A 21,117-nucleotide genomic window follows, 5' to 3' on the forward strand; every position below is an offset into this window, starting at 1 on the left:
ACATAGTTAAAAACTGAAATTTGATGTGCTATGAAACTATCGCAAAGTAAAAAAAATTCTTTGGGCTGTGTCTGGGAAGCATGGGGTTTTTTTCTTAATCTTTCAGGTTGGCTTACTTTCTGTTGCATTTTCCTTTATGATTTTTCTCTTATGCTAGTGAATCAAATATTAGTAGTAGCTCTTGGTTTTGAACTCTTGTCCTATTTTTATGAGAAATTGGAGTTGAGGTTTCATACACTAAGCATTGAACTGGGAGGCCATCTGCGCTCTGTTTGTGATTCTCCCTAGATTCCTGTGTGCGTAGAACTGCTTTTCAGGTTAAAATACCCAGGTTTCCTGCTCAATTGTGAAATATTTTCACGTTTGGTGTGATTCACAACACTGCTGAAAGGAGTGCTGGCTTGGTGCCTTGTAAGAGCTTCTCTAGTACTCTAGGTACCATCATATGAGTGCTTTGATGTTAGGTTCTCTGCACCTTGGTTTACCCCTATGTAGATTTAATAACATTAGGAGTGCATTGCATAAATGCATCTTCCTGAAACCATTATGTGTATCTGGCAGCAGCTTGATCCCTGTCTCCAATTCCACTTTAGTTCCTGCAACCAAAATAGTGGATGTGTATACTCTAACTCTGTTACCTGGTACTTTTTTAGTCTTGCAAGAACATTTGGCTTCTATATACCTTGTATTCTTTAAGCTGCTACTTTAATCACTGTGTGGTTGGACTGAGATGTGGCTTTCAACATTATCCTGAAATGCTGACAAACCTGGTTCACTGTGACCATATTGAAAAGGATTACCTCAGGAGGCCTCTGAAGGGTGCTTTAGTAAGGCTTGTCACTGGAAATTGTATTTTCTGTATTGTTTCTGTCCTTTAGACCTTTGAAATCCTTTCAGTATAAACCTCTCTGGATATACAATTTTTTTTTTTTTCTGGGAAAGAAGTTTGTATCAGTTAACTGTCCTAGGACAGAACATACACTTTACAAGGATGAGGATTTTGTGTGAGCATACGATGTGTACTTGGACTCGTGACGTGTACTTTTTGTATCTCTTGAGATTCTCTTTCTGAATAGGTGAGGATAATAATCGTCATTCCCACTCATTTTTTAAAAGTGGCATTTTGTGAGAATTTCCTTTTTTGTCTCCTGTGGGAACACTTGTATTTCCTGGGTAGTTAGTGAAAGGATCTGAAATATATCCTGCTTGCTTCTATTTTCTAGTTTGCTGCAGTTTACTATTTAATCCTCAGCTGAAGCTGGGAGGAGGATGCAGTATTCATCAGCCAGACCTGACTTCACTGCAAATTCTTTTAGTTAGTTTGATAGTCTGGCTGTCTAGTTTAACTGTCTGTCCTGCTAAATGCTGTATAGCTGCAAGTTGCCTTCTGAGGGCCTGTTCCTAGCAATGACTGGATTTAGAGTTTGAACAACTGAAATAGAGGCATTATGGGTTTGCTCACACTTGGCAAAGGCTTAGGGATGGTTCTGCCTTGAATTAAAATTCTTAAATTGGCTACTATGCATGTGTTTTCCTTCTCAGCTGGAATTTGTTTTATTTAAGTAGGTCACATGGGCTCTTTATTTCAATGGAGTGGTATTCTTTTCCCCCCTTCCCCCTGGCATTTTGAAGTTTAGGCTTCAGGATTCTCAGTGACATTCCCATACTTGTCTGTCATAACTCTGCCTGAAACAGGATAAGAGAAACAGTAAAACTGGCCTCTTCAGAAAATTTAAAAGTTGAATTTAACAGGTGACTATATTTATTATAGATCACAAAAAAATGGTTAATTTACTTGAAGACACTATGAAAATCTTTAGAGGTATGACAAAACTGAGGTATTCTACTAATTTCAGTATTAAAAACTCCTAAACAAAACAAAACTGAAAATGAAGTTTTTAAATACTTAATTCAAATACAGTAGAATTACCTTGTGAAAAATAACCAGATCTGCCAGCCAAATTCTTCTCTTCGTTATGTGGGTGGTGAAGTCAAACCTGGGGAGGAAGGCATCTTTCCCTGAAGCCACCCTTGGGAAGGGGAGCACTGCAGCCACATCTGCTACTCCCATGGGTAGCTTCTGATGGCCAGGGCATCTCCTGAGACATCTCTTTCAAGTACTTCTCCAGCTCCCACTTGATCCTGTGTACAAGTCTTACATCCTCTCATTTAAAAACCTGTCAGCTCTTTCTGTTTGCCTTGAATCTGGTTCATATGAATTCCATTTGTCGTGTCTTAGTTTTTATTGGGACAGTGAACAATCACTCCCTCGTGATCTTAACATCTCCATCATGCTCATGAATGAGAGATTTTTAGCTAAGATTGTATTTAGTATGCTGTTCTCATTTATGTGTATTTAACATTCACTTTTAAAAACAACTGAAAAAATTAATGGTGGACAAGTTCAGTTCTGATTTACTCAGCTAAGTGGTGGTTTCCTTTTCTGTTTAGCAGTAGAAATACCCTTGCATCTCGGCAATAGGGCAGGAAATACCTCTGCAAACTTATACAAGTAGAGGAAACTCCTGAGCTTCTGTCTCCCCACCCTCCTGCCCACCTTTGCAGGTACTGAAAGCAGCTACACTGAACACTGACAGAGATTTGGTACACTGGGAGTTATTCTGGGCTTAATTCTCAGCAGTTAACGTGTCATTTTTCTTTATTTTACTGTGATACTAAGAATGTTATGATTAGCCTTTTATCTCTTGTATTAATTGTGGAACCCAGTAAAGAGGTAGCTTTGGTATTGAGGTAAGACCTGGCCCTTGCTCTGATCTGTTTTGGTTGGGGCCACGGGTCAGATCGTTCCTTCAGAAGCAGAGCTTTGGGAAGCTCCAGGGATGGGAGGCAAATATTATTTAAAAGGTAAAAAAAATCCATCCATGATCCCAATTCAAAAGCCCATTCAGGAACTTTCTAGGAAGGCAAAGAGGACGCACATTATAACATAAATTTATTTCTGAATAAATTGCAACATTAAGAACTACTGTACAGAGAAACTGCATCACACTGTTACAACTGTCATGATATTTGTGCTTTGTAGGATAAGGAAACATTTATTCTACCACAGCAAAAAGTTTTACTGACAACTAACTGTATTTGGTTTAAAAATAAATACATTTTCCCATTTATTAACTCAAACAAAGCACTTTATAATTCTCGGTGCTTTTCATTAGCTTTCAGCCTCAGAAATGCTGAGCTCACATTAGTGGGAGTTACGGATGTTCAGCAATTCTTAGGAGCTGGTCCAGTGACTGCACAGTTGTGTTCAGTGTTTGCAATAAACTGACCTTTATAGACAGTAAAACGACCTCCACTGTTCTGTATATGCTGCAGAGTAGATGGAGAATTACTCATGTTGTTTAATGCTCCACATTAGATTTTGATTCACCAACAATTTGTATTTTGTAACAAAGAAGTGATGCAATCATGCAAGTTTAGGAATGGTTTTAAAGATAAAATTGAGAATATGGCTCTTTTTCATAAATTATTTAAAACTACTTCAAACTTTTCAAAAATATTTAGTGCAAAAGGATAGGTTTTTTTTTTTTTTTTCAAGAAATATTACAGAAGCATATACTGTTATATGGAAAATAAAACTTCTCTTAAATATTTTTTGGGGAAAAGCAGGCAGGTATTCTATTATGCTGCTTGGGTAGGAGGGATGAAAGATGAGTATTTTCAAAGAAACAAACTGCAGAAGAGCTGTGATGTCATAAGTTATTTTTACCTTTAAATTCAAAACCAATCTCTTTGGCAGAGTCGAGAGAATGTACCAAGTGCATGATACCAACAGATCATCTCAACAAGACGATACCATAGTACATCTTATCAAACAGTTAATATAAATGTTAGAGTAACGTGAACTATCACATGTAGTCCAAACACTTATATCCAAAATGAACACGCATGTCTGCTGAAATTTTTACAAACATTTTGCTTTCTTGGAAGGTACAAAAATTAACATTAAGATTTCTAGGATGAGATGGTGCTCTTTTCATATATGCATTTCTTCACCTCATTAACAATATATTTGATTACACTAAAATTAAAATAGTACTTTTTTCACTGCTTTTAACTGATATGTAGAATGTTACATAGTGCTTTAAACAGAAGCACTTTAGGTAACAGCTGTACTGTCATTATTCCCTTTTACCAGGTAGGGACACTGAGGCACAGAGGTGAAATGAGCCACCCAAGGTCACGCAGCACATCTGTGGCAGGACAGGGCTTGTGCACCTGCTGCCCTGGCTCACAGAGCTGTTCAGGAGTCTAGCAGGTGGAGCTATACTGAACTGCACTGCTTCCCAGTGAAAGGGAATGAGTTTTTTTAAGGATAGTAACTGAGAGACTTGATTTTATTTCTTTGGGAAGATTACAGGAATCAGGAATAGCTATGGAAAGAAATAATCACATGGAAAAAAACAAACTAAAATGTATTTTCGGCAGCTTTTTATTTTGCTGTCTAACTGCAAAGGTGTTAAGTGTTCAAAAGCATTTCTCCCTTAGCAGACTATGGGGATTTAAAAAAAACCAAACCAACATAAATACTACTTTTTTAGGGACGAGGGTGTCTTCAGGCATCCTGAAACACACTCTGGCATTCTAGCAGACTATGGGGATTTAAAAAAAACCAAACCAACATAAATACTACTTATTTAGGGACGAGGGTGTCTTCAGGCATCCTGAAACACACTCTGGTTCTAATACTTAAACTGTACGAATATCAGTGTTGTTTTAAAACTAAATGTTAGTGTACATTTTAGCTGATTGATTTAATCAATTTGATGAAAATTGAACATATTAGGTAATTAAGCCTTTACTGTGTAGTCCATTACTTCAGAAGGCTAAAAATCCATCCCCTCCTAGTACAGTACATCCTATAGCACAATGTCAAGAGTCCCTCATGACACAGAAAGACACAATAACACCTTGGTTTCGCTTTGCTCCTTGGTGAGTTGTGGAACAGACGTGTGCTGTTTTTGTAGAGTTTGTATATCTTTGCACATTTTACTCAGTGATGTTCAGAAATCAGAGTGTTACACAAACCACTGCTCGTTTAAACTGGAATAAAACAGAAATGCTGGACCAGTGAGCTTTCTTAACCCAGCTCTAGAAGCCAATCAAAGAGGCTTGGTGTCATCTCTCTGCCTTCCTCGCTGAGCTTGCAGTACTGCACCACGGCGTGGAAGATATCCCCCACTTTCCAGGACTTCCGCTGAACTAGCTGCACAACATCTAAAAACTAAATAAAAACAACCAAAATGAAATGCACTTGGGGTTTGTTTAACATTTTCAGAGGTTTTGTTAAATGAATACACACAACCTGCTGTTAGTCCTTTGTAAATGCGCTGCTCTAGGAGGGAGTGGACAGCATTCACTGCACAGCAACATAAAGGTTCTTGCTATTTATAAAACTTCATTTTTGAAGTTCCATAACTCCCCAAAGACTGATTGGATCTCATGACATTTTCTAAATTAGCTGCTTCCATCCATTATTTCTTATTTATTGCAATGAAAGTAAAAACAGGGAAAGTGAGTTTGATAAAGGACCACTATTTTCCTCATTATCAACAACTCACTGTCAAAATAATGGAAGTGTGACCATCCATTTAAAGGAAAAAAAAATCTTTCTTCATTACCAGTAGCTATATTTTAATTTATATTTAATTTTCTGTATTTCTCCATATCCATTCAATAGTATTTTAAGTATTCACATAGTACTGGTGATAGGGAATTCTGTGTAAAATTTTGTCACATGAAGACATTTGCCACAGTTGTGGTTGAATCACAGAGAATATCTATATTTGATTTTTTTAATTTTCAGAGAAACTAGAGGTTAAATATATGTTCTTAAGCAGCTGTAAAAAAATCCTGAATTTTGTCCACTTTGTACTTAATAATAGGCTTCACAGTGTCATCCATCTGGTCCCTTTTTTTTTGTGAAGCACATAAATTAAAATCAAAGCTTTTTATTTCTTTGAATTTCACAATATCTAATTAGCTTTCTCCTTCTATGTTTCCAGCTTTAAACCACACAAGAAAATATTGTATGTCTCTAGTTAGTGTAGCTCTTTGCTATTTACATACTGAAGCCTAAACTTTTAATATGTATTTTAATGATATTTAATAGGCACGTGATTTCCAAGAATGCTGTTGTAGGCAGGATGTGCCTCATTATTCTCTAGTGTATTTTTGCAATTGAATTAACTGTTTGCCAAAGCACATGGGTAAAGCTGACAGCTGTTTCTTTAATTAGATGCAATTTGGACTGTTGCTGTTGAATGCATTTTAAATTATGTTTATGATTCCCAAATGGATGTACTCAAGAAAATCAAACAATATCTCTACTACTCAAAATGATCTTCCCCTAAGAGACCAAAATACTGATTTGTAATACTTTTTTCATTAATTGACTTGAATACTGTGACATGTTTTTAAGCCTTAAAGCTTGTGCTGTTCTTGCTGACCTTGGAAATGGGTCTCTTTTGGTCTTTCCTGAAATGCTGTGGCTGGTATTTGGTGGTATCTATAAGGGAGCACTAACTAATAATTCAGGAATAGAGTCTGCATCTCTTGTGGCCATCTTGGGTTTCAGTGTTCTCTCGGTGCTCTGGCTTGGACTAACCCCCATGAGGTTTCTCAGTTCTGGTAGCCTGTGTCTGTCTGCTGCTCTCTGCAAAGAGACTTCTGCTTTCAAAACAATGGTTGGCAGAGGCAAAACTACACCTGAGCAAGAGAAACAGTGCATACAGAGCACTTTTTAACTTGTAAGCCAGGGGAGGTGCTTCTGAATTTCCATACAATGATGCAATATATTACAATCAGTCAGTCTAATTTTCCATGTAACAGATGTGTTATTGCAAATATGGCTCCACTGGAAACAGTGGTGGGTCACTGCTGGGCTAAAACTGTCCCCGAGGGTAGTTTAAGGATATGCCGACACAGTTACGTCCTTCCTGCCCATCCTCTGAACTTTCCATCAGGTCTGGAGCAGGTTATGTCAGACAGTGAACCTGAGCTAATATAGATTGGCTTTATGTTGCAGTTAGACCCTTCTGTACACTTGATCAGTGGGCCTGTTCCTTGGAGGAGAGTAATCCTTTCCTGCCGGCACAAAGTGACTGTGAAGGCAATGAATTCACCCATGGCAGACTCACGTAAATGTAGGAGGAACTGTCAGGCCCAGGCAGTCCCCTCCTGTACCCTCAGCTGCAGCAATTTAGGAACAGCCACAAGTTCAGACCTGCCTAAGGCTGCCCTAATCAGTGTTGGAGACAAGACAGAACCAGCATAAGGACTGAAAATCTTACGTCCAACTAATGTCTCACATTATAGTGAGATCAGCAGAACTTTCTAAGTGTGATGTCCACACACAAGTGATTTTTATTTTTAATTTTTAAAGCTACATACTTTAACTCCATGTAAACCATCTGAAGCCCTTCAAATGTAGCCACATAAAGGACTCTGTTAATTCTGCCTTGGGCATTGGTACTTAATGTATCATTGATATGAAAAAGTGAGCAGCTTCATCAAAGCACGCTACAGAGACTTTGGAGAAGGTCTCATGGTAATGCCATTTCTTGTGCCATGGACAATCTACTAAATATTTCACATACCTTAAATTCTGACACACTTATGCTCTCATCACTTTCTCTAATAAACGGTAGTATTGCCATCTTGCTGTAATGAAGATGTTTTTGCCTCTTCTTTTAAGCTCAATTACTTCAACAAATCATAACTGCTACAGTGATTAATTAACTAATTCCATAAATACTACCTTTTCAATTCTGTTTTCCTGAGATTTCTTAAAATAGATGGTTGGAATTCCAAGTTCAGAAGCAGCTATCCACTGCAGGGTGGCTCGCAGCTCCACATCGGGGCACTCTGGTTCCAGATCAAAGTTTATCACCAATAGGTCCCTTTGACAGTTGGCTGTTCCCACTGAAAGCTCAGAAGTACTTTCTGGAAAAATAAGCCCAACAGTTACTGTGCAATTACTTGTGTTAACTTCAAACTGTATGCTTTAATTGATATGGTTTAACTTACCGTCTGTATTTTCTGTCTGTTCTTTAAGGAAAACCTTTTCTTCTACTAATTCACTTAGAAACAAACAACAACAAAGCTTATTAGTCACACTTAGGAACAGTCTACAACATTGCTTCATGATGAATAAACTTCTCCCTCAATGTAAGACCTAGAAAACTGCAAGAAAAAAGTTACATAGGATGAAATAATAAAATGCCAACTATATTTCATTTATTTAATCTGTAAATCAGGAAAAACTATGGGAATTGCAGCATTATTCCTGTAGTAGGATGAAGTACTTGTTTGTGTCATGTGTTACGTTTCACCAGGCTCTATGTATCTTTACAGTTTACATAATGACAAGCAAATGACATTATGGTAACACACAGCAAGTCTCATAACCTGGCTGGAAACGCTGAATTTCCAATGTCTGCACTTTGCAGTGCTGTACTCTCTGGCTGAATCTTTTCCAGTCTTGCTTTCTAATTTTATCTTTCATAGTTAAATACAATCATAGCTACCAATGACTCCTACTACTTCTGGTTTTAAATGTATTAGCTGTTTGGATAAACAAATTCTATTTACACCTTGCAAAATTTTTCAAAGATACATTTTTTCTTATGTACCATTTTCTTAAACTACAGCCAAGTGGTCACTGCTTTAGCTTCCATCTCTAAGCACAGTATCCATGCTCTTGTACATGTGTCAGGAGACTGCAAATTCACTACTGATGTCACAGCTATTCCATTTGTTTCATCGCTCCTGGAGGGATTGCACTTTCAGCACACGTTTCTAGACTGTCCCATTTTGCTCTCAATCAGGGGGAATGCTGCAAATGTAAGATTTTGTTTGTAGCATGGGAGGACACTACCACCCTCATTCCCAGCGTTTTGGAATATCCCCAAGGGCTTCAAAGAATCAAGATTATATATGCTTGTGTAGTGGTTACTGCAAGATGTGAAAGAATAAAATGGCAGCATGCAACCTATGGTTTGTCTTGACTTAGAATCATAGGTGCTTAGTAACTTCCTTATCAGATTTTTTTCCAGTTTTTCTTTTGAACAGCAAATATATTCTCTGCTTTGATTTTTATTTGAGGTAGTAGAAACTTCTCATGCCTATTGGCTAAGACCTGAATGGCCCCTGGAAGCTAACAAGGAGAGTTAGAAATTTATCCCTTTGATCCTTTGAGGGGACATGTTTAGGAACATGTGTAGGAGGTATCACTGCTGATGTGAAGATGGGAATGTTTTAACATTAGTCACAGAATCAGCAGCTGAAAGAGAATGCATGGAACCCTACAGAGATGTGAATGCCCTGATTTCTTACATAAAAAGAGCCTCTTGAAAGCAGGGCGGTTTTAGCATAATCTGGTAATGAGCTGTGGCAATTTTCTGATGTTACTGCCTTCACAAAGTTCCCATGCTCTTTGTGTGATGTCCAGTCTAAACAATTCCTCAGTGGCTGTGCCCTGGCTGCATCATGACAGTCACCAGCTGGCAGGTTGTACCAGGATCCTTAGGCAGGTACTTGCACATCTCTTGATAATTTAACTCCAAGTTCAGTAGAAACATGCCTGGAAACAATAGGTAGGATGTACTGTGGGCCAAACTATTATTATTGGAAAGAATGCAATTATATTTTTTCTTTGTCTTTAATTGATCCTTAGTTGCTTGACCTTACTTGCTATAACAGTAGAGTTTTGGTAATGTTTGAAGTTATTCAGAGAAGAAGTTTCACACAACAGGAAACTGATACAGCAGAAAACTGTCTTTTAAACAGAGTGGTTGATGGACCAGTATTCTCCTGGGAGTATTCCACCTGAGTAGTTTTTCCTGTAATCTTTCACTGTCTAGTGCTCTCACTCTCCACAGACACCTGCATGTGCTTTTTTCTGAAACTATGAGCAGGCACAGCAGCAGGTGCAAAGCAGGGCTTGGCACGTTTTAGGTGGTGTAAACAATTTGCAGTTAAAATTGGACTAAACATCAAGTCTCGCTTCAATGACTACTTACTTAATCATAGGAGAAGATGGCACGTTCTCCTGATAAATTTCCAGGTCCATAATGCCAAGACTGCTAGTTGTACTGCTGTTGCCATTGCTGACAAAGCAAAAGTTTAAATATTAGTGCCAAGCTGTGCTGAACATGTCTCCATACATCTTTTAAAAATTTATTTATGTACAAAGCAAAGTGAAGAGGCTGCCTCCTGTTATGTAGAGTTCCACAAAATCAGTTGTGCTCAGCAAGTGGTTCCCAGAATGAAGCACACTAGTCTGCTCAAAGTAATGAGGCTTTTATTAAAATAGTTCTAGATGGAGCATGTATGAAGTGCATCAATGTGCATGTGTGTAAACTGAAGTGATGCAGTAAACTGGAGGATAAAAAGATGTGGACTCTCTTCTTGTGCATGCCTTATGCAATGAACATTTGGCCTCAAATGAAAAAAACAGTCTGCTTGAGTCCTTGAAAAGAAGGTTTAGCAGGTACATAGATGCCCTGGAAGAAACCTGCAGAGATTCAGATATCTCTGAACATGGGAAGTTAGAGCAAGACATTGGTTGCCCATCTTACTACTTACCTGTTGGGTGACTCCATGCCTGTAACCAGCAGTGGTTTCAGTGTATTACATCATACCCCAAATACTACTGGGGATCTGATGGAACCCACAGGTACAGAGATGGCCCCTCGTGTTTCTAACTACTCTGAAAGACTGAGATTTTAATTAAAGCCAGTGCTCATTGGGACCAACAATACATAGAAGTATTCTCTTTGGCTTCTTCACAAGGATAAAGTAGTACGATAGTATTAGTTCACTTTATAATGGCCAGTCTTCGCAAGCGAAGATTTTTGGGAAAGGTCATTAACCCTTCCAGCCTGCGCAGTGGATTTTTAGGTGAGACACAGCGTGCGCTGAACTGAGCCCACCCTTTAGTCCTGAGGTTCATCTGCTGGGGCCGAGCAAAGCTTGGACAGTGGCAGTGAGGTCCCCAGGATGTAGGTTTGTTTAGAGTGACCTTCTCTTAGGTGGATTGCCTACCAAGGCTGACGAGCTCCACCTGCCCAGGGGGCCGGGAATCGAACCCGGGTCGCAGAGGTGAGAGTCAGGCACTCTAACCACTAGACCACCAGAGGCCCCTTTATAACATCATTGTAAATGGGACAGTAAGTGTTTATGCAGATATTGTAACAGTGTCATGAGCAGGTTGTGAATTTGCTGCCTGCAAGTCAATTACCAGGAACAAATTCTGTGTGGCAAGTCATGTTGAACCACTTAATTTTTACTGGAAGAGCAACTAATATTATTTTTCCTTACATTAGAAGGATTGATTAGACAGTTCCTTTTCCTATCATGCTGATCTCAGTCCGTGCCAGCATGCCATGCATTCAGACTTGCTGTAGCAATTTCTGTTTCAATACAGAGCTGAAAGGCACAGTACTTCAGCTCTCTCAGGCCGAGGACTTTGTTAAAGGTTGATGCAATAATAACAGGATGAATGTTCAACTGCGGTGACAGACATGTTTTGTTCAGTTCTTTTTAGCTGGCCAACAGTGCTTTCTGACAGAGACTCTTTCTTTTCCCTGCTTCATTACCATAATGTCTTCCCTCCTTGTCATATTGATACTCAAGAGAAAGATGTAATTACTTGACAATATTTTAAAACCTAGTCTAAGAGCATATGAAGAAAAAACTTTGCTCAATTTCATGTCATGAAAGGGCTGAAGTCAAACTACCATCACTTTATATAAACTCCAAGGACTAGATAACGTTTTTAAACACATGTCCTGACTTGAATAGATACAAAAAGCAGCACACTGCTATGGGAGCTCTGGAATTTATGTCTACTCAGGGGAACACTGGTCATCCTCTGTTAATCTGCACCCCTGTGCCAGTCTAAGGAGATCAGGCTCAATCTCTGCCCTTCTGGCGGGATCAGCAATCTCGTCAATCTTGGCTAAGGAGACGCCAAAATAAACATTATGCAAAGAGTAGCAAATAAATCAAAAGACTGTAGCAATTAGCTTGTCTGGTGGCCTTTTCACTGTAGGACTGAGGCACTTCAGTGGTGCCAGGTAGTTTTTCCTTTGCCTGAATCTAGCTGCTCACCAGTAGTAAAAAGACCTAGCTGAGAACCAGAATGTGGATAATTTTTTTCCCCTTATTAAAAAATAAAGAGATAAAGTCTACAATTAGCCTTTCTTTACAGTGTTCTAAGTAAATCTCAAGCTGCTGCCTCTCATTCCCGATGCATGGCAGGGAAATCACTGGCTTGGTTGATAGACCATATTGTACAGTGAGAACAGACAACACGGGTACCTCATGGATCGCTCGCTGAGTTGCAAGTAGCTACTTGTGTCGTCAGGATTGTCCTCATCATTAGCTAGCTGGGACCAGCTGCCAGTGCTTTCTTCACTGCTGCTGAGATGGTTTGGGAATTCTTCAGCTGCTTTTGTCTCTCCTATGATTTCAGCATCCGATCTGCTCTGAGGGCTGTTGCTGGCAGGGTGATAAAGAAGGCACGTTGATATGATAATACAGGCAAACAAACTGGTGACACCAATCTTCAGGCAATGCTGCTCATTAAAGTCAACCAAGCTGCAGAATTATATAGATGCAAAAGACTGGACAAGCTTATAATTTATCCATACAGTCCAATAGAACATATGGTCTGAGATGCTCTTAAAAAAAGACTTTCTTATGACTGCTACAAACAAACACAAACCAAAGTAAATATTATACTGAAATATGCATAGAAATGGTTTAACTTGTAAAAAATGATTTTACATGTATGAAAAGAACTGATCACTGTAAGGGTCTGTTGCTTAATGCACTTCAGTCAATCAGTGGTTGAAATATATGATATATGTTAGTGCAGAATGTGAACTACCAGCTCTCTGCAGGATCTCTCTAGAAAAGTTCTTGCTTTCAGACCTGTATCTAAGTTATGACTGAGGCACTGGTCTTTAGTTAGAGCAAAAGATTGCACCAGAAACGCTACTGCTCCCAAGTCATCACCTTGACCAAGAATATACTGAGACAATATCATTGTGGATGTCTCCTTTTGCCAAGCTCTCACTCTCAGAAGTTGTTGCATTAATGCTGGATGACAGAGAGAGAGGCAGCCTGTGCAGGGAGAATGGGAGCTGTTTGCCCAAGGGCTCTGCTCTAGCAGGCAGGGAGCATCTGCCAAGTAACTGTGCCTGTCATCCCTGACCCCTCAGGGGCAGAGCTCAGCATCTGCACCAACACGTGGGCTCTGAGCAGCCAGGTTGAAGGGTAGTGGTGTTACTCAGATTTTTAATACAGGGCAGGAAGCTCCTGATACCTGGTCCAAAACATAAGAGATTTCTGTGGGTGATGTTTCTTGGCATTTTGGGTTTTGTTTGATTCATTAAGCAGTTGCATCTCAGACTAGCGATGCTTTGAACTGACAGTCCCCCACTTGTGAACAGTCACTTGGAACTGTTTCTGTGTGACAGGACTGGGTCTGTGCCACTGCCTACATACCAGAAACAGCTCTTTTTCGTTGCTGAAGACCTCTTCCCTAGGCCTGCACAGCTTTTTATTTTTTTATTTTTTTTTTATTCCTAATTGACTGTATGTCTGCTTGATATTTTGCCTGGAGTCCTCTGTGCCTGTATCTGAACTAGCAAGTAGTTTAATGCAGTAGGAGTGGATCAAAGCAATTGCTGCTGATGCTTTTATAGCTACATTATATATTTTTAGGTTTTCACTTCAGCCTACATAGACTTGGTCCAGCCAGCTATGCCAGAAATGGTTCAAATCTGTGTGAAGAACCACAGGAAGCTTTGCCTTCCCAGTAGGGATACGAGCACATCTGGAACACACTTGGGCAGCTTCTATTTGAGATTCCTTTAAAAGAAATCTGCATTGCATGCTGCAAAGAAAGCTGATGTATGGAAATGGGGATGAGTTGATTCAGAACTGCACTGCATTGCTGAGCCAAAATGCTCTTGTGGTGTAGCCTGTGGTTACTAATTCAGCCCTACCAACCCTTTTGCTTTAAACATCCCATAGGCACTTTGGGAACTCTGCATTAAAGGCAGAAGAAAAGTTGTTATGAAAGGGGTCATAAACTGCAAAAATAACTTCATTTTCACAGTCAAGATTCCAAATAGATGGATTTTGAAATGTATCTTACTAAAAGCAGGTTGCATTTTAAGGAAGAGGAAGGTTAGTGAGGGAGAATCAGTATGAAAGACTAGTGACACTATGATAATTATCATAATTGTTAACATACACAGGAAAGTAGATAGAATCCATGTACTTTCCCACTTCAAGGAAAGCAAGTACTTCTGCTTTCTCACTTCAAGCAGAGCTTTGTCAAATGCCAAAACAGAGCACTGCTTAGAATAAAATGAGCTACAATGGTTTCTAACACTAGCACCTGCACTCTTTCTACCACTCTGAGATAATGGGGTGCTGCAGTGCTCCAAGAGACTGGCAGTTTAGATACCATTAAAGTGACAGATACAATGAAGAAGTATAGTTAAAAGTAGGCAATGCCTTGAGAAAGAGCATTGCTCTTGGCCTCATAGCACTCACAGCAATCTTCTACATTTGCACTGCACTCTCATAGTGGGCTCACACTTTGCCATAACCAAAGCAAGCTACAGATTTCTTAAGACAAGGAGTACAGCTGCAAGGAGAGGGTGGTAAGGTATGGTGTAAACTCCATGAAATGGCATTAAAATAAAATGAAATGTTATTCTTTTCTCTATTTAAATTCTACCAGAGAAGTCTTGAACTAAAGGAGGTGAGGGGTACTTTTAATATTTTATTTCCTTCACTAAAAAATTTTTCTTACTTGTAGTTCCAGACTGCAAACACAAATTTGAACTTCAAGGCCTCAGAAGTCTGGTCTTGTTTCCAGGTACACAAAGCATTAGTTACACAAACAGGCAGAGCAGAGAACTACAAATTCTGCTATCTTCTGTTATACACTAACACTGATTTTTATTTATTTATTTTTTTTAATTGGGATATCAGCCAGCACTACATGAAAGTTTATGTTTTGTCTATTTTTCCTGTCTTGACTATGGGAGACTTAAATATCTGTAGAGAGAAAACTTTCTTATTAGTAAGTTTGAATGTTCGAACCATAATGTTGTCATATTTGATTTAAGTTTGGTCCAGAAATCAGCACTGTGATACTTGACTGGCTGATTTTATGTCATGAGAAACCTGTAGTCACAACTTAACCTGTTTGTTTCTTTAGAAGTTATATTCTTATCTTCTTCCTTTATCAAAATAACTTTTACTGGGAAAATAAAACACCGAAGCAATATGCTGATTTGCTGTTTGGTCACTTACCTATTTGCTGGGGAACTGGAAACAGTGTGTTTGCCATCCAAAGCTTCTGGAGGCTTTTCTTTGCTTTGATGCTCCTTTCCAGAAGGGCCACATGAAGTTAAGGACTCTGAGTCTTTATGTGGCTCATCTCGTTGATCACTTTCTATCTGAATCAAAGGCACTTCCCTGTGCTGACCTGCAGGGAGGCTCCCGGGGCTCTTCACGTGCTCTTTTTTCTCATCCAAATTTACTTCTTCCGTTTTGGGTTTCGATTGTATCTGAGCTGTGCTTTGGGGATGTTTGCTTTCCAGCACGTGTTCTCGGCTTGTATAGTCACAGGAATCCTGCTGGACAACAATTAAACTTTTACCACTTTCAACAATATTTGCGGCCAGTCTTTTTGCGTATTGTTCCACGTGCGGTGGGGAATCGCTGTAAAACTGCTCTGCCTCTGCAGCCTCTGCCTCATCTGCTATGATTTTGTTCTTCCGCATCAGAGATTCGATAGAACTCGCCCACGTCTCGTGAATCAACATATCTGTTATCTGGTCAGTCTTGCATCTTTGGTACAGGCACGAGTCAGACTTGCAAAGACCTGAAGAAGCCACGGTACTGGCTGGCTGCACACTTAAGGAATCTTGGCGGTGGTGGGCAAATCCATCTAAGGAATTTGCCTTAACTGGGACATTAACTGTAAGCCTGGAGCCTGATGATCTGCTGTCAGGCATCGATGACTGCCTAAAGCAAAAAGGTGACCGTAGAGACGGTGGTAGCAAACTGTCACACCAGTCCTTTGAATTCCGAGGGGAATACAGGTTATCTTTATTTTCCCTTTCGATCTCTCTTAGCATATACCTATAAAATTCTTCTGTTATACTTTCTGTGCTGGACTGTTTGGATGGGCAACTCGGTCTTACATTAAGATGGCCATTTTTCTTGGCTACCTGTTGCAAAGCAGAAGTTAAGATATTGTTTGCATTTTTTCCTGCATAGTAATCCAGTAGCAAATCAAAACCTCTTCCTTCATTTTCCATCTGGTTCACCATAAATCTTGAAAATTCATCTGTAATGCTTTCACAACTAGACTGCTTTGAGACAGAACTTGTCTGGCTCATAGACTGACCAAAGCTGTTCATTAGGCCTAGGGTATTGAAAGAGGCTTTGGAATCCGAGTCCTCCTCAGGAATGCTCTCACAGCTTGAGGCCTTGGCTCGACTCCATCTTTCACAGTGCAGTCTGTTCCTGGGGTGGTTTGGACCTTGCCAGATGCTATCAACCATGGAGAGTTCAGTGAGGTTCATGATCTTGGCAGCCACTTCATTTGCAAAGATATTGACTGAATCAGGTGTGTCCTCAAGGTTTATAGATTCATCTACTACCCGATTCATCAGTCTTTCCTTTAGCTCTGGATGCTCATCTGTTTTTCTTTTGATCTCACTTAGTCGAGGTGCCCTGTGCTTCCGAACCACTGAGCCATTAGTATGGGTTTCCTTTTTCCTTTTCATGGTTCTGCATGATAAACTCTGGGTCACTAGATATTCATTGCCTCTCTTCCATGCACAGAACCAGGGTTGCTTTCCATTTGAATTTTCTAGACAAATGGCAGCTATTTCTGTTGCCATAGAGACAACTGTTTCTGCCAATTCTTCTGCAAAATCTGTTATACAATATTTGTCTCTTGAATTTTTCACCTGTAGCACAGGCTGAGAAGGAAGCAAGACATGGTTTCCTAATAAAGACAAGCTAAGTTGAACATCATTATTTAGCACAGAATCACACTTATGCTTGGCTTGGTTTTCTGCAGTTGTGGTGGCACTGGAAGACAGCTGTTCTTGAACACCATGTCTGCATTCATTGTTTGCAAAGGTATTTTCTCTGTTTGAAAATGATCTGTAATCTTTCTTCTGATGCTGATTGTTGCTCTGATTTGGGGATTTGTAACAGTCTCGTGCGGTTCTTTTCAGGTATCTCTTCTTGGGAGATGTTTTTCCACCAAGTGTGTTATGCTCTGTATCTCCACTTGGTTCTGAGCTCAGTGTGGCACCTTCATTGCTATTTACATCTATCATATTACTTTTCCAAGTGGTTGTGACATTTCCAAGATCTTTGCTAGTACTGGTACTGTAGGATGTACCAAATGGCTTAGCAGCAGAGTGATCAAGGGGGCTGTGAGAAGTTTCACATGCTGTTGCTGGTGTTGACCATCCTTCTACTCTTGTTACTTTCTCTGCTTTTCTGCCCTCAGAAAAGAGAGGAGAACATTCTTCAACTTGCCTTATGTCGTTCATCTTCTTGCAAGTGAAATATATTATATTAAAAAGCAACTCGTTTGCAGTCTCTGTGAAAATGTCTTGTGTACTTGAGCCATTTTCTGAGTGGGGGTGTAGCTGTCTCTTCTTCCTAACCTCTTCCATAGAATGTCGTAGGATAATATTGGATAAGTTTTGCGCAAGTTCATCCCTGATTACTTCATCAGCACGTGGAATACGTGGCCTTGCTGCTGTTTCAATAATTTTCCCATTTATGGATTCCATAAAGTGCCCTACATTTTTGTATGTGTTGGGTTTTGTCAAAATTACAGATGCCTCTTTGAGAAGCGCCTCTGCAATGCTCTCATTTAGCTTTTCCATGCTGCTTCCTATAGCTATGCTACAGTGCAGAGTAATGGCTGCAGAAGCCTGAGCAGCAGACAGAAGTCCACTTGAAGTTGCAGGGTACTTCTCCTCCTTCGTTTCCCCCAGACCACAGATGGCCACAGCACTCGCTACTTGAGTCATGCCACACAGCGCAGATGGAAAGGAATATTCTGTGCCAGCAGAGTCATCAAGGGGCTGTGAAGGTGCTGTGTGCACCTCTTCATCTACTACCACTCTGCTTCGGGAGTCTGCGACTTCTTGGTCCCATCTGAATTTTTCTGCAGCCTGGGGACTGGAAATGGTTCCAATGACAGTGGCTGCACAAGCCAGAGCCACTTCCAGTGCACTTTGGTCATGTCCGTTTGAATGTTCTTCCTCAAAGTAATCTGAAACTTCAGCAGAGCTTTCTGACTCGGTCCAGTGGCACAGGTTGGGGAAGGCAGACCCTGGCCAGTCAGGTATGTTCTCAGAACTGTCTGGACTTTGCACTATGACAATCTTTGGAAGTTCATTCCATGATCGGGAAGCAGATACGTCCTCTGACTTACCGGAGCTTCCCACAGAGATGCTGACTGCAGCCTCCTCACTGAAACTGGGTCGGGACTGTGACAGTCTAATGAATGCATCCTGCAGAACAGATTCTGCCAAATTTGTGGCATACTGACCTGTGGTCCCTTGCTCATTTTGTGAGGGCGGATCAGTTTTCCTGATACCTGCACAGTCTTCCCCATCTGTCTTACTGTTGTGTTTTGTTGTTGCGTCACACAGAGGCTCCAGCTCCTCTTTAGCCATTTTGGTTAAAGATACATCTTCTAACATGAGCGCTGGGCAGGAATTTTCAACCTCATCAGTCAAATTAGTAGCACTAAATGATGAAGTAGCTTTTTCAGCTAATTCCTTCTGCCACAGTTTTTCCTGGTCTGATTTATGTTCAGGTTGTAAGAGGCCATTTTCAGCCACAACATTCACAGCTTCAGAGACTTGAGTAGCTCCGTTATCTTTATTAATGCAGTTTCCTTCAGGAATGAATGGCAACCTGGCTTTTCTGTAGTGAATATTTTCAAATCCCTTTCCTTTATTTTTTTTGACATCTGAAGATGCTTCTGAAACGTTTAATTTTTCGTGACCTATTAAGAAAAATAAATAATTAGTTTTTTGCAGAGTACCCTGTGGCTTTAAAAAGAAAACAGCTGCACAACTGTGTACCACATCACTGCTGCAAAAGTACTGCACAGCCATGTATCCTTGTCTCTGAACAGCAATTTAAAAATATGAATGGCTGTCCATTTTCTAAATTACATATGCACGAATCAAAATCAAGTGTAATTTCAGTGAGCATTGCCATAGCAGTTTTGCAGTACCAACAATAGCAGAATTATGCTCAGTCCCATTGCTTTTACCCGCTTTGCATTCATCAGCCTCGTTGTCATCCTCGAGGTGCTCAGATGCCGTGAGGAAATCTTCTTCTATTGAGGACACGGAGCAGTTTGTGTCATCCTCTGGCTTTAAGACACGAGTTTCTATCTGCAGGTGCCTCTCCTGAACGAGCTCAAGTCCAATCAGAAACTTGTTTATTTCAAAAATGATGCAGCTTGGGCTGTTTCTCCTGTCCCCCCTCGCACACTGAACCAAGCAGACATCTGCCAGCCAAGGACACTAGAGGGGAAAAGAATCTCAGACAGTTATTTAATTAAGAAATAAAACTTATTTTAAGCTTCCCTCTCTATAAATATCTCGAGAATGTTCTGTTGCAAAGATGCAATATGATTTGTCATTTAAATGTTAGTAACACAGTGTGCAGTTACATATATGCCAAAATAAGACTTCTCGGACTGACAGCTTTTGTTACACAAGTGCTTTAGTAGAGAACCCAGCTGTATCACAGGGGATACTTGGCAATTTTGTTGAAATTGCCAAGTTGTTTGTTTTCAATCAACTTGTTTTAATGATAGAGACTTATTTGCAGTTAGCCATCTGACATGCTGTTATTAATGGCCTCGCACCACCCGGCATTACCTGCCTCTTGAAGGGATTGTTTGTGGGCATGAATTCCCTTTCAGGATAATTTCCCTTGCAATGCCTGTTTGAAGGCAGCCCTGTAAATGCTGGCTGACGAGATTAAGAACAGGTCACCTTTAGTGTTCCTACAGACTGTTTTAAAATAGTGTTTTATTTTGTTTCTTTGCTGCTCTTCCTCTCATTCCTTCTTTGTCCAAAGCCCCATTATTTCAGGCCCAAATAACCTCCCACTGGAAACAGGGCTCCAGTGCACAATGTGATGAGCCTTTATATAAAACTGTCTTACCCAGAGAAGCTGTACAATTAAGTTGAAAGTTGGACAGAAACGGAGATAAAGGAACTCTTGTTATCCTCCTTTTATTGATATTAAAAACTGTTGGACATTTATACACCAACAGAGCTAAGTCAATATCTCCGCATGGGACCACGCCTGTTGTATGGATGTACTCTGAAGCAAAGCCAAGCTTTTGCAGCGTGTGATCCTGTGCTTTTAGCTCCAGGCCTCCAGGAAGGAACCAACTTGGGTGGAACCAACTTTGGATTGAGGCAGTGAATTTTAAGCTGGGCAAAAGATGCCTTGGACCCACTGGGCATTTGCACAGTATCTACCATAATGTAACCTCATTCTGGACCTTTTGTCTTTGAGTGTGAATGCAAAGCAAATATCTAGTAATAGAGACAGTAGAATGAGTGCTACGCTGGATTAGCATGTTTATTAGCCTGCTCTTCCTTTCCACCTAAAAAATGTGTCTGAACAGAAAACCAGATAAATTAGTGTGTTAAAAGGAAAACAGAAAAGACAGATTAGATAGCTGCTACGAAACAGTTGCTGAATCAGATGTGAGCATACTGTATTGTGAAAAATGTAATAAAAAACAGATGCAGCCTTAGATCAAACATTCCCCTGCTGTTTCTCCAGGCCACAGTTTGCAGGGTTATACTTGTGAAAAGGGCTGAGGGGTGAGCAGCATAAAAATCCTTGCAGGAAAACTCTGCCAGTCAATTTCAGTCAATTCTCTGAAAGCCAAACAAAAGTGTGATGATGGCATATCTGGCCAATAAATCTCATCCAGTCTCAATGCAAAGCTTTACTTGTCTTACAAGACAAAAATTTAGGTTA

General features: G+C 40.0%; 1 protein-coding gene across 5 annotated transcripts in view; it reads right to left on the reverse strand.

Annotated features, from left to right (window-relative positions):
* Positions 1 to 4,612: 4,612 nt before the first annotated feature.
* Positions 4,613 to 21,117, reverse strand: part of LOC113997701 (SPHK1 interactor, AKAP domain containing) — a 67,561-nt gene continuing 51,056 nt past the window's right edge. For 3 of the 5 annotated variants that reach the window (XM_027739787.2, XM_027739802.2, XM_039384947.1), the window contains exons 6-12: positions 19,379 to 19,634; positions 15,364 to 19,105; positions 12,346 to 12,525; positions 10,044 to 10,130; positions 8,050 to 8,102; positions 7,781 to 7,965; positions 4,613 to 5,245 (exon numbers count right to left, since the gene is read on the reverse strand). In XM_027739787.2, the coding sequence (XP_027595588.2) occupies positions 5,102 to 5,245; positions 7,781 to 7,965; positions 8,050 to 8,102; positions 10,044 to 10,130; positions 12,346 to 12,525; positions 15,364 to 19,105; positions 19,379 to 19,634 (4,647 nt within the window). In that variant the 3' untranslated portion in view covers positions 4,613 to 5,101. Of the gene's footprint in view, positions 5,246 to 7,780; positions 7,966 to 8,049; positions 8,103 to 8,129; positions 8,206 to 10,043; positions 10,131 to 12,345; positions 12,526 to 15,363; positions 19,106 to 19,378; positions 19,635 to 21,117 lie in introns of those variants that run through there. The other 2 variants (XM_039384946.1, XM_039384948.1) reach the window with 2 other exon arrangements.

This window comes from Pipra filicauda, unplaced genomic scaffold, assembly GCF_003945595.2.
Source record: "Pipra filicauda isolate LSUMZ 115617 unplaced genomic scaffold, ASM394559v2 scaffold387_size670060_pilon, whole genome shotgun sequence".
Classification (NCBI taxonomy): domain Eukaryota; kingdom Metazoa; phylum Chordata; class Aves; order Passeriformes; family Pipridae; genus Pipra; species Pipra filicauda.